Source organism: Myotis davidii, unplaced genomic scaffold (genome assembly GCF_000327345.1).
Source record: "Myotis davidii unplaced genomic scaffold, ASM32734v1 scaffold46, whole genome shotgun sequence".
NCBI classification, from domain to species: domain Eukaryota; kingdom Metazoa; phylum Chordata; class Mammalia; order Chiroptera; family Vespertilionidae; genus Myotis; species Myotis davidii.
In genome coordinates, this window is record NW_006383006.1 from 11,008,485 (window position 1) to 11,020,986 (window position 12,502).

Genomic DNA, 12,502 nt, shown 5'->3' on the forward strand with positions numbered 1-12,502 from the left:
TGGTTTGGCTCAGTAATAGAAAGGGTCCTGGGTTTGATTCCAGTCAAGGGCATGTACCTTGCTTGCAGGCCCATCCCCAATAGGGGTGTGCAGGAGGCAGCTGATCGATGTTTCTCTCTCATTGATGTTTCTGACTCTCTATCCCTCTCCCTTCCTCTCTGTAAAAAATCAATAAAATATATTTTAAAAAAAGACCACCACTTTTACCCCAGAGTAATAGTAGAGCCAAGAATAGTCCATTGTGCCCGGTGTGGCTCAGTGGTTGGGTGTGGACCCATGAACTAAGAGGTCACTGGTTGGATTCCCATCAGGCCACATGCCCAATTGTGGGCTCCTCCCCACTTGGGGAGTAAAGATTTAATTTAAAAATCAATAAAAACATTTTAAATAAATTTAAAAAATAAAATGGCGATGACACTAATAGTAATAACTATTTCATATGATTGTTATGCAAATTAAATAAGATAATGCCTGTGAAGTGCTTAGCAAGAAGAGGGACACACAATAAATACTTTTGAAGTAAAAAAAAAGAAAAAAGAGAAAAAAGAAAATATCACCATAATATCCAGAATTCAAAGTCAGACAACATGGGGAAATCTTTGCAGAAAATGTGACATCCAATAGCCTGATATCTTTATTATGTAAAATGTTCATACATATTTATATTGGAAATACTGAAGTTCCAAGGGCATGAACAGACAACTCACAAAAAAGAAATGAAAACTTGTAATAAGCACATGGAAAGATGTTTGACTGACCCAGTAATCAAAGACATTACAAATAAAAAGTACTTTTTCTAAGAGCCTTTTAAATTAGCAAAGAAAACATAAAAATTATTTGTATAAAACCCAGTGCTGATAAGGATGCTGTAGAAGTGATAGTCTCATATTTTGTTGAAGATACTTTATAAATTGTACCTCCTTTTTTTCACAAAACTTATTACCCATTTATTTGATATTGCTAGGGTTGAAACCAGTGCATGCAAATCAATGTTCTTCTCAAATAAAAAGAATTTGTTAACCCACTATTACCTTTAGAATCATTATAATAAAAACCCTACCTGAAAAGGGTAATACAAAAGAGATCGTCAAGGTCTCCAAACATATGTACCTCCTTTTTGGGAGAGCAGTTTGACAATATAACACAAGGAGTCATAAAAGTGTTTATAGCCTTTGACCTAGTATTTTGACTTGTGGAAATCAATCCCGAGGAAGTTTAATCCAAAACATGGAAAAAATGAACTGCCTAAGAGTAAATTGGGAAACACTAAATGTCCCATGCAGGGGAATGATTGATATGCTGTGGAAGAGCCACTGGATAGAAAGCTACATAGCTATTCATAATGATGGGAGTAGAGATTGTGCAGCCACATGGGAAGATGCTTGTGTCTTAATATTAAGTAAAAAATGAGTCAACATTTATGTATAAAAAGATATGCAGAGGAGAAATGATTAAAGTAAATATAGTGAATTGAAATGATTAAAGTAAATAAAGTAAATATAGTAGTTGATGTAGAATGGCAGTGACTTTTTTCTTTATCTACCCTTCTTGGTTAGGGTTGTCATTCAGCCTGTCCTCACCTTTCTCTTTCCCCACCTTCCCTCACCCAGGCCACAAGCTCCATGCCCAGCTTCCAAAGCCCTACCCACCTACGTCAGTGCTGCTCAAGTTCCAGCTGGTCCAAGAAGTCCTCCCCATCACATCAGTGAAATGAAACTCCCCCTTTTCTATGCTTCCATGATGCTGTGTGGACATTTCTATTCTAGAACGTATACAATGCACTTTGTATAGAAAAGATATATGTATAGTATGTGTCTGTTTCTATGACTAAATTTTAAAAATTTTACTAGAGGCAGGAATTGTTTGGTTCTTTTTTCTCTCCCCTGCACAGAGCGCAGAGCATTGCATGTGTGGCATGGCTGGTTAAATATTCGTTAAAATGAATGTAATTGCACTGAAATGAACTACTTCCGATTCCCCCCCGGCAGGTGGAGCTCATGAAGGTCTGCAGCACTTGGGTCCTTTTGGCAACATCCCAAACATTGTGGCAGAGTTGACTGGTGACAACATTCCCAAGGACTTCAGTGAGGATCAGGGCTACCCTGACCCTCCAAATCCTTGTCCTGTTGGAAAAACAGGTAAGGGATATGTCCTTTGGTTCCCATGTATGGCAGTGGCTTTGGGAGGAAATAAAACATTCTAAGATCAGCTACAGATATTGTAAGAAATGGTATTTCTAGTCCAATGAGCCCTCATGTATTTGTAAGTGGATTAAAAAGGAAATTTTATTCGAGAATACATTTCTTGGTGAGTTCTGATATTCAGATACACCCACATAGGACTTCCTTGCTAAGGCTTTATATTCTGTCTGTCTCTCTCTCTCTTTGAAATGGAAACTGAGGCTCTTCTCTGCATGGAGAATGCTCCCCTCCCTTCTATGATGTAGTGGCTGCCCATGGTTAGTGTCCTTGGAACTGGCTACTTAGTTCGTGGATTACCCATGCCATTTGTTTTCCTTACTTCTCTTGACAATCGACATTCCAACTACATCTCAACTAGTTAACATCCATCCTGAAATGTTTCCTTAGGGGCCAGGAGGTGGAATGAGAGGGAGGAGGTTCGTAAGATAAGACGTCGGCTAAGGAAGAAAATTGAAAATTTCCTTGCTACTTGTATGTTCTTGCCACGTTCCCATTTCCTAATGCCAAAGAGAACGACTGGTGAATGAGCTACACTCATGCTGGGCTTTGAGCAGCTTACCTTGGTGGGTAAAACTAGTGACTCTAGACTCGGATTACCTGAATTCAAACCCAAGGTCAAAATCTGTGACCTTGAACAAGTTAGTTAACCACATTGCACTTTAGTTTCCTCATTTGCAAAATGGGGGTTGTTGTGGGAATTAAATGAAATTATTCATATGAAGCACTTGGCATAGCACCTAGCACAGGGTAAGGATCATTAATGGCATCCTGATTGTAATTAGCTTGGCCACTAGTAAGTAATGCATCTCTCTCCGTGGGCTTGTGCTAACTTTTAGCTCCAAAGGAGTCTTTTTCTCCAAGCCTAACAAGAGTAGTTGGTACTTATTATCCTTACTTTATAGGCACAGAAACTGAAGCTTAGAGAGTAACATGCCCAACGCTATCTATGTAGCAAGTAGCTGAGTCAAGACTCAAACCTCAGTCTACCTGATTCAGTACCCTGCACCCAACCACCATGACAAATTGCCTCGGTTTGAAAATTGTGTCAGCATTGGCCCCTCAGCTTTTCTTAAACACAATGCAAGTTTTGTCTGGAAGACGCCGTCTCTGAAAGATACTCCTCTCTTCACTTAGGGTGAGGTCTCTATTTTTCATGGGCACGGAGCCTCCACCCTGGGATGGAGCAACCAAAGTAGTTGGATGTGGCCCAGAAGTGGGGACGCTGGCTCAAGGCTGCAGGAAAACCCGACTCACTGCACAGAGCCACACGCTCCTGCTGCATTTTACTTGCTTGTTGGGCTTTGGAGGGTAGGAAGAGAGAGCAGTTTAGAGTTTGAAGACCAACAGTCCCCACAGGGATTTGCTTAAGTGGACAGTGCAGTGGTTCTTCAGGTGTGGTTCCAATATCTGCAGCATCAGCATTACCTGGAAACTTACTAGGAATGCAAACTTTTTTAAAAAAATAATTCTTTATTGTTGAAACTATTACATATGTCCCCTCCCCCCCTCCCATTGGCCCCCTTCAACCCTCCCCTGCCTAGATCCACTCTGTTCATCTGTTTATGTTGTTACTTAGATCCACATAGGAGTGAGATCATGTGATACTTGATTTTCTCTGACTGACTTATTTCACTTAGCATGGTACTCTCCAGGTCCCTCCGTGCTGTCTCAAAGGGTAAGAGATCCTTCTTTCTTACTGCTGCATAGTATTCCATGGTTTAAATATACTACAGCTTTTCTATCCACTCATCTACTGATAGACACTTGGGCTGTTTCCAGTTCTTAGCTATTGAAAATTGTGCTGCTATGAACATAGAGGTACATACATTCTTTCTGATTGGTGCTTTGGGTTTCTTAGGATATATTCCTAGAAGTGGGATCACTGGGTCAAATGGCAGGTCCATATTTAATTTTTTGAGGAAACTCCATACTGCTTTCCATAGTGGCTGCACCAGTCTGCAAGGAATGAAAACTTTAAGCCTTACCCCACATCTATTGGATCAGAAACTCAGGGGTAGGACGCAGGGATCTGTGTTTGAACCTGCCTTTCATGTGATTCTGGTGCATATCAAGTTTGAGAACTACTGTTATAGGAGGATGGAAAGAGAAGCAGACGTACAGCCAAGAGATCTGAGTTCTGTTCACTACAGTGCTCTCGTTTCTTCCCAAGGCCTCAGGATTTTCACTGTGAAAATGAAGACATAGTCAATGCCTTTAAAAAACAGGCAATGTAGATTATCCTGACAAAAGAAAAATACAGATCTATGTAATGAAGCACATAGGAGCGCTGAGAATAGCTATTAGGTGGGCTGATAGAGTTGGATAAAAACCCAACTCCCAGACCCTTTCTTGTCACAATTTACCTGCCATTTCCTTTGTTATCTTTCTGTTTCTTGGACTTTGTTCTACCCTAATTTGCATTCTAGAAAGGAAATCACTTGTAGATGTGGCCATTATTTGTAAGAAGTTGCTTGAGATATGCCTCATTGAGAATAGTGACACCACACCATTGAGCAACCCAAGAATAACACGTCTTCCCCTCCCGTGCCATGCTCTCCTCTGAAGCAAGCCCCCCTCACCATGGACAGAGCAGCAGGACCCAGAGAGTCCATCCTCAGGGATAGGATGTGAATCCCAGGGCACATTATCAGGCCCAAGATACATTTGATTCCCAGGACAGGACTTCATTTTTAATCTCAGTCTGGCCCTCGGAGGTACTGGCAAAACAATTATGAACAGGTTGCAAAGCTGCCTTATGCAGATGGCCAGAATTCTCTTCATTTGCTCTCCTTTCCCTATGTGTCAATTGCTCTAGATCCGTGGTCGGCAAACTGCAGCTCGCGAGCCACATGCGGCTCTTTGGCCCCTTGAGTGTGGCTCTTCCTAAGCCTTAGGGGTACCCTAATTAAGTTAATAACAATGTACCTACCTATATAGTTTAAGTTTAAAAAATTTGGCTCTCAAAAGAAATTTCAATCGTTGTACTGTTGATATTTGGCTCTGTTGGCTAATGAGTTTGCCGACCACTGCTCTAGAGGAAGAAATTAGATATATAGTTCCGTGAAAAGTGGGGAGCCACATTAGGGATTTCTTCACGTGCTTGACTTCCACCAGAGCTGATGCTGTTAAGAGCTGAGAGACTGGGGCCTAAAGCTGCCGGAAGGTGTCAGAGCAGTCTCAGGGGACTAGACTACCATTGCCTTTGCTGGTTCATTCTCCCTGTGCAAAGGGACTCTTTCTTCCCCTAGCCCAGTGGTTCTCAACCTTCTGGCCCTTTAAATACAGTTCCTCATGTTGTGACCCAACCATAAAATTATTTTCGTTGCTACTTCATGACTGTAATGTTGCTACTGTTATGAATGGTAATGTAAATATCTGATATGCAGGATGGTCTTAGGCGACCCCTGTGGAAGGGTTGTTCGACCGCCAAAGGGGTCGTGACCCACAGGTTGAGAACCACTGCCCACGCCCTACACAAAATTCACAATCCATCCTCTGCCCCCTGTTTAAACCATTGTCTATAGCACATTAGAGACAGAAAGAAAGAAGAAAAAAAAAGACTTACAAAGCATGGTTTCTAGTAATGACAGGGTATAGGTAATAGCGGCAGCGAAGAGGGATAACATTTCTTGGGTTGGAATGGGAGACATGCTTTATTTCAAAGAGCAGTCATAGTATAAACTGTCATTTAAAGCGAAGTGGTGGGGAAGGAATTAAAACAAAGCAAACCTAGTATGTGCCAAATGCTCTGCGTACGATCATCTCTACTTCTCACAGCAGCCTGTAAGGTACATATGTGATTATTCCCACCTGACAGATGAGTAAATGGACTTAGAGAGACTCAGTTAACTTTTCCAAGGAACTAAACCTGTCACTTATGAGCCAGGATTTGAACCCCAAACTCTGCTCTGCCTGACTTCAAAGTTTACCCCATTACCCCCATAACACACAACCGCAGGTACTGTCTAGTGATTGTTGTTCTTGTATCATGTATGTTCTCCAAGAGCTCTAAGTGTTGCTAAAGAGCTCACCCAAGGGAAAACAGAGTGAGTCATGTGGAAGGGAAGTGTATTAGTTAAGGAAATACTTGCTGTTATAACAGATAAAGCAGATAGTGTCTTAACACAATAGGAGTTTATTTCCCACTCCTATGAAGTCCTGCCAGAGGTGGTGAGGGTGTGGTGGAGACGGTGGGGTGGGAGGTTCAGCAACAAGACTGCCATCTTTCATCTTTGTTTTTCCATCACCATTTATTCTACCTATACCCCTTCCACCTCACTCACCCCTCTCCCCACCACAATCACCACACTGTGGTCTGTGTCCGTGAGTTCTTTCTCTCTTTTTCGCTCAATCCCTCTATCACCCCTGACACCTGCCCCCCACCCAAGCTGTCTGTCTGCTCTCTGAGTCTGCCTCTATTTTGATTGTTAGTTCAGTTTGTTCATTAAATTCCACATAGTTGCCCTGATTGGCTACATGTATAAAGCAGAACAACAAAGGTGGGCATGGGACAGGGAATGGGGCTATATAGGAGGTTCGTTCGGATGGGGTAGGCCTGGAAATGGAATATATCATTTCTGCCCACGTCCCATTGGCCCAAACTCAGGCCTACAGCACTGCCCTATTGCAAAGCACGGCTGGGAAGTTGGCTGTGTGCAGAGGGGAAAGAGAAAGTGGGTTTGGTGGGCAGCCAAACAGTCTCAGCCACAGGTACGGGCATTTGGGATGAACAAATCCCAGAGGAAAAGTGACTTAGAGTGACTGATGTGAATACAGTCTGACCTTTGGGTGTCTGGTTGCTTTTAATAAATTATCTTTTGGAATAATGATAAATGCCTTGGCCGTTCCTCAAACCCTTTGCTGTTTGCAGCAGATGATGGATGTTTAGAACACACCCCCGACACAGCGGAGTTCAGTCGAGAATTCCAGTTGCACCAGCACCTGTATGATCCCGAACATGACTACCCAGGCTTGGGCAAGTGGGTAAGTCCAATCTTAGTTACTAGTGGGTTTATACTCTGCTGCTCTGAAGATACCAATGGGAGAGATGAGCAATATAGGTAGGGAGAGAGAAGAAAAATTGTTTAGTGGCTGATTTTTTAGAAATCTCTGGTTGAGAGGGACTTTAAGTAGTTCTAGTCCAAACCACACTCTAGGCCACAATATTCCAGCCAATCTGAAGAGTTGATGACCTGAACCCATCTTATGAGGCTGCAGAGGCTTCCACTGCGGTCCACCCCACAGTCTGCCTCCTAATGCATCCTAAAGTGTCACCAGTGTTTCATGCAGCTCTTATAGGAAATATATGATTGTTTTTAAAAAAGGATACTGAGAAAATTTGCAAATTTTATCTCTAGAGGAGGGTAATGACCTCTACAGAACTAAGGAAAAATGATGCCAGAAGCTTAGAAACAGATGTATGTAATTCTGAGTTAAGGAAAGAAAAAAAAAAAGTGCAGCCGTGAGCTTGCTGTCAATACCAGGCAAGGATCTATAATTGCCAGTTAAGGAAATTGTTTATAAGCACTTGAAACTTTGAAAAAGATGTATGTAATTCTGAGTTAAGAAGAAAAAAAAAAAAAAAGTGCAGCCGTGAGCTTGCTGTCAATACCAGGCAAGGATCTATAATTGCCAGTTAAGGAAATTGTTTATAAGCACTTGGAAAGAGAAAGCATGACCATTTGGCACAGGTTTGCTAAAAACAAGTTTTGTCAAACTAATTGTATTCTACTTGCCAGCATTAGTCACTTACTTGCCAGCTCGATGAGGGAAATGAAGTGAGCGTGGTGCACTTGGACTTCAGCAAAGTATTTGATGAGATCGTTCATGAAGTCCTATTGGGAGCAGTGGGGAGACATAGCCCAGGCAAGAGAACGTCCCCAAAAGGGAGCGTGTTAAAGGGTCCACGTCAACAGGGAGAGAGATTTCACATGGCATCCTGCATGTCCACATTTTAATAAATGTTTCTAATTTAAAAAATATAGAAGGTGTAATTATCAGATTCTCAAAGGATGACACAAAGTTGGAAGGGCTTGCACGAAGTGACATTTGGGATTCAAGATGGTGAAGGCAGGCTGGGACAATGGGCCAAAGGAGATCCCAGTTGAATGGGGATATATCTGTGTCCCTGTGGTTGGGCCCATGTGGTTGGATGCTGAAGCCATGTGAGAAAAGTGGAAAAATACTAGGGAGTGTTAGTTCACATGTCAGTAGGTAGTCAATACATCTGTGGAATGAGTGAATGAGCAGCTATTCCTAACTTCCTAAGCCCTTCTAAAGCTATCAATCCCTTCTCAGCTCATTACTGGCAGCTGACCTTGCTTCGACTTTACTAGGAATTTTGTAGTCTCAGGACTAAACGTTCTCCTTTCCTTTTACACTGTTTTAGAGAAAGATGTCCCTGCTTGTTAACCGTTTTCATCATCTTGCTTTAACATTGCACTGAGCTGATTCAACATGCAACCTTCAAATGCACACATTTCCTGTCTTAAAACAACAAATCAATAATACCTCCTAAGTTGATCTTGCTTCTTGCAATATGCATCATTTTATTTCTCTTCTTTTTCATAAGCAGTTCTGTTAGGGAGGCTTGGCATGGGGAGCCATGCTGCAGCCTACTAGAAGAGTTTGAATATGTTGAATTAAATTGGCAAATATCTATAGGTTCTTAAATAGGAGACTGGAATCATGAAAAGCTTCTATAAAGGAATTTATTCTGGTGGCAGAAAGTATGAAAGCTAGGAAAAAAGGAAGTCATTCCAACTCTGAAAGCTGTGAATTCAAGTGAAAGTCACCAACATGATGAGGCTCTAAGACATTTCCAGGGAGGCTGGCAACCTAACATCGGTATGTGGCATAAATACTAGTGTAGCATGAGGAGGAAAGATGAGATAGGTCAGGCTTATATGAAGTGGATGGTATGAACTTTCCCTCTGAAAGAATCTTAAAAAGAAAGGAGGAAAGAAAAGAGGGAGGTGGGAAAGGAAGAAGGGAGCAGAGAGAGGGAGGGAGAGAGTAGAAGATCACAGAGAATCACAGAGGAATCACAAGAGATGGGAAAAAGTATTGCCAAACAGAAGCCAGGGCACGTTCAACAAAGATTAATTGGAAGATATTACGTTTGCTTCATTCCAGGCACCATGCTAGGTGCTCAATATGCAATAGTCATCAAGACATGGTATTGGTCTTCATAGAGCTTATAGTCTTCTGGTTGAGAAGAACTGCATGAAAATAAAATGAACACAACTTAGCATTGTTCAGACACTATGTTTAATATTTTACTGAATTACCTCATTCAGTAAACTGCTCTAGTTCTGCCATGAGCACCGGGTACAGTTACCGGGAAAGATGGAAGATAAGGGTAGAGGAAGATCCAGGACTGAGGACTCATGGCCAATTGTACAATACCCATTGAGGAAGTCAAAGTTGCTAAAAAGGGCGGCATGGAGGTGTAAGGTGAGAAGGTAGCCTGCATAACTGGCAGGCTGGAAAAGAGAAAAAGGAAGCAAGGGGGAGACTGAGAGAAGTCTGACTTAGGGCAGAGATCCCAACTGGGGAAGCGGGAGAAATGGAAACTTCTCTCTTGCCAACTTTCCTTGCCTCTTCTTAAACACCTTTAGCGTTCTCTCACCAAGTTCCACTCACTCTCAGTGCTCCAGTAAGAGGCCAACCACCACCCTCATCCTCTTTGCATCCTTCTCTAAATACCAGTTTGTTTTCTCAGTCATTCCTAGTCTATGTGCATCGGAGCTCAAGCAGACAAGTTAGTACTAAATGAAAAGGGAAGTACTATTACAGATCAATGACCAAGGAGCAATGTTTATAAACCTTTTATCCGCTATAATTATGTGTTTGTTTAAACTTAAGTTTTCCTCATTTAATTTCTCATTACCACTTAGCAGTAAAATATGGTTTGTTTGATCTTCACATGGAAGTGTGAATTGAGTATGTCTTGCTTTTCTAAACTGGGGTCTACAAGCCTTCGTAGTGTATATATAGAATGATGGCCTCAAGCTTGTCTTAAGCTCAACAATCCTGCAAGTTAACAAAATAATTATCTTTTACATGAAACTGCATGCAAGACCTGATTCCTTTTGCTAATAATTTGCTAATAATTTTTCTCTGTTTTTGACATTAGCTGGAGCCGAACTGGGTCTTTAGCAGTGATTCACATATAAATATAAGTGTCTGTCTTGTTTCCTGCATTTTTATCTTTGTTAATGCATCAAGACACATTTATGAAATGCACATCATATGCCTTCCAGGCCTGCGTTAGGTGATTGGAATACAAAGATGAATGGTAATTGTCTTTTGTAATACACAAATAGATAGTAATATTTATTGAGCACATATTATATACCAGACACGATATTAAATAGTTTACTGAATTATCTCATTCAAGCTGCCCATTCCTATTACTCTCATTTTACAGATGAGAAAATACAGGCTTAGGGAATTGGAATAGGCTGCCTAATACCACAGAGCTGATGATTGGCAGAGCTGGGATTTGAACCAAACTGACTCCAGGAGTTCTTTAAAAATTGGATAAGTCCTTTACCTTTTCCATGGCTCACCGCTCAGAATGTGTCCTGTACATGATCCTATCAAGTCCTATCTAGGACTGGTTGCCTTCCAGACAGTGAATGTACCCACAACATTGAGTGGCTGTGACCAAAGGCAGGCTGCTATAGATGCCAGTCACTCCCCTTCTTCACACATTCATCACAAAGTGTTACTCAGGAAAATGTTGTCTTGACAGCAAATATTTTTCCCGTCCAAGTGCTTATCACATCTTTTCATTGGCAGCATGGACAACTAGGGGCTCTTCCTTGCACGGAAACAGCTGATCATGGCCAGAGCCTGAGCCGAGGGAGAAATGAGAGGCCAGGACCCTCTTTGCCTTTCCTAACCTCAGCAACGTCTGAAGAATTGAATGTTCTTCACCAGGTGTTCATCGCATTTCCCCTGTGATGAGACTGGAGTTATGCCTTTCTGTTTTAGTGTTTTATGCCAAGAAGCACGTGATGCCCGTTAGTCTCACCTGGTTAAAGCAGTGTCTGCCAGCTTTCTATCTTGTAAAGTCACCAGCTTCCCTTTTGAAATTAATAATTGACCTGCGGAAGGATACTTTGGGACTGTGTAAATATGCTGTCTCCATTAAACTTTCAACCAACAATTTTAGTACCCATTGATGACCCTCACCAGAATCAGTGAAAACTATGGTCATTTATGGCAATTTTCTTACTCTATTATTTTTATGCATTTATTGGTTGGCATTCTAGTCTAAGCAAGAGTTTTCCTTGTTTTGTTTATTAAAATTGTGTGTATTTAATATCAATATTAAATATTTGATGCTCGTTATTTACTTTGGTGTACAGACTGTCCTAGATGTAGCCAGTGGGAGTCACTGTGTGCTGGTTTTTCTTTCTTCTGACATGTCCCATCATTGTTTTTGAGCATTTCCTAACTTTCTGGCCCAATTAGATATTCCAAATTCATTCATCCTTGTGCTTTCCCTGCCTTACCCCTGGAAACAGACATTCCATCAAGAAGCCTCCCTGGTTCCATTTAGGAATGGAATTTGAAACCAACATCTGGGCAGTTGCCCAAAATCTTGATAGCACAATGGAAAGCCCTCTTTATGAACTCGAACTTGCTACTCACATGGGAAGCAGGCTCACCACTCACCCCTCCCCACCCGCCAACAAGGAATGGGTGTCAGGAAAGGGGGATGGTTTCTCTGTTACCCACACAATACCTGCCAGTCCCTGCTCTTGGATCCATACAAAGCAGGGCTGATCGCCGTGCCCCAGCACTTCCATGCAGAGGTGGGACAGCACCATCCTGCTAACCCTAACCCTAGTCCTCAGGGAAACACAGGGACCATCTTTGAGAGGAAGACTAGCTAGCCTTTTGCACTTCCTTTTGAATGAAGGCTCTTATGGGCATAATTTGGCCCAAGACCTTCTAAAGTAGAGTAATAAACGATGCTGCTTCCACCCTGCTGGTGGCCCCGTGGAGCTCCTCCACACTGATTGGCTGTCTTTTATGATGGTACCAGCTCTCAGGTCCCTGCACAGTCCCTCCCATGCTCAGGCAGCTGAACACAGAGGCGCACATGAAGACACTCCTACCCTCACTCCTTTCCCCCAGCCCCCTTCCCCAGCTTGGGCACAAACTCCCAAGATATTCTTTTTTTATTTTTCCTTTCTTTATTAATTAAGGTATTACATATGTGTCCTTATCTCCCCCCCCCGGCCCCACCCCCTTGCTCATGCCCTTACTCCCCTGGTGTCTGTGTC

The 12,502-nt window shown here is 42.1% G+C and overlaps 1 protein-coding gene across 2 annotated transcripts in view; it reads left to right on the forward strand.

The window, feature by feature from the left end:
* Positions 1-12,502, forward strand: part of SCG5 (secretogranin V) — an 85,405-nt gene that overhangs the window by 66,515 nt on the left and 6,388 nt on the right. Inside the window, exons 3-4 of one of the 2 annotated variants that reach the window (XM_006778117.2) lie at positions 1,989-2,138; positions 7,072-7,184. In XM_006778117.2, coding sequence (XP_006778180.1) covers positions 1,989-2,138; positions 7,072-7,184 — 263 coding nt within the window. The remainder of the gene's footprint in view (positions 1-1,988; positions 2,139-7,071; positions 7,185-12,502) is intronic. The other variant, XM_006778118.2, reaches the window with a different exon arrangement.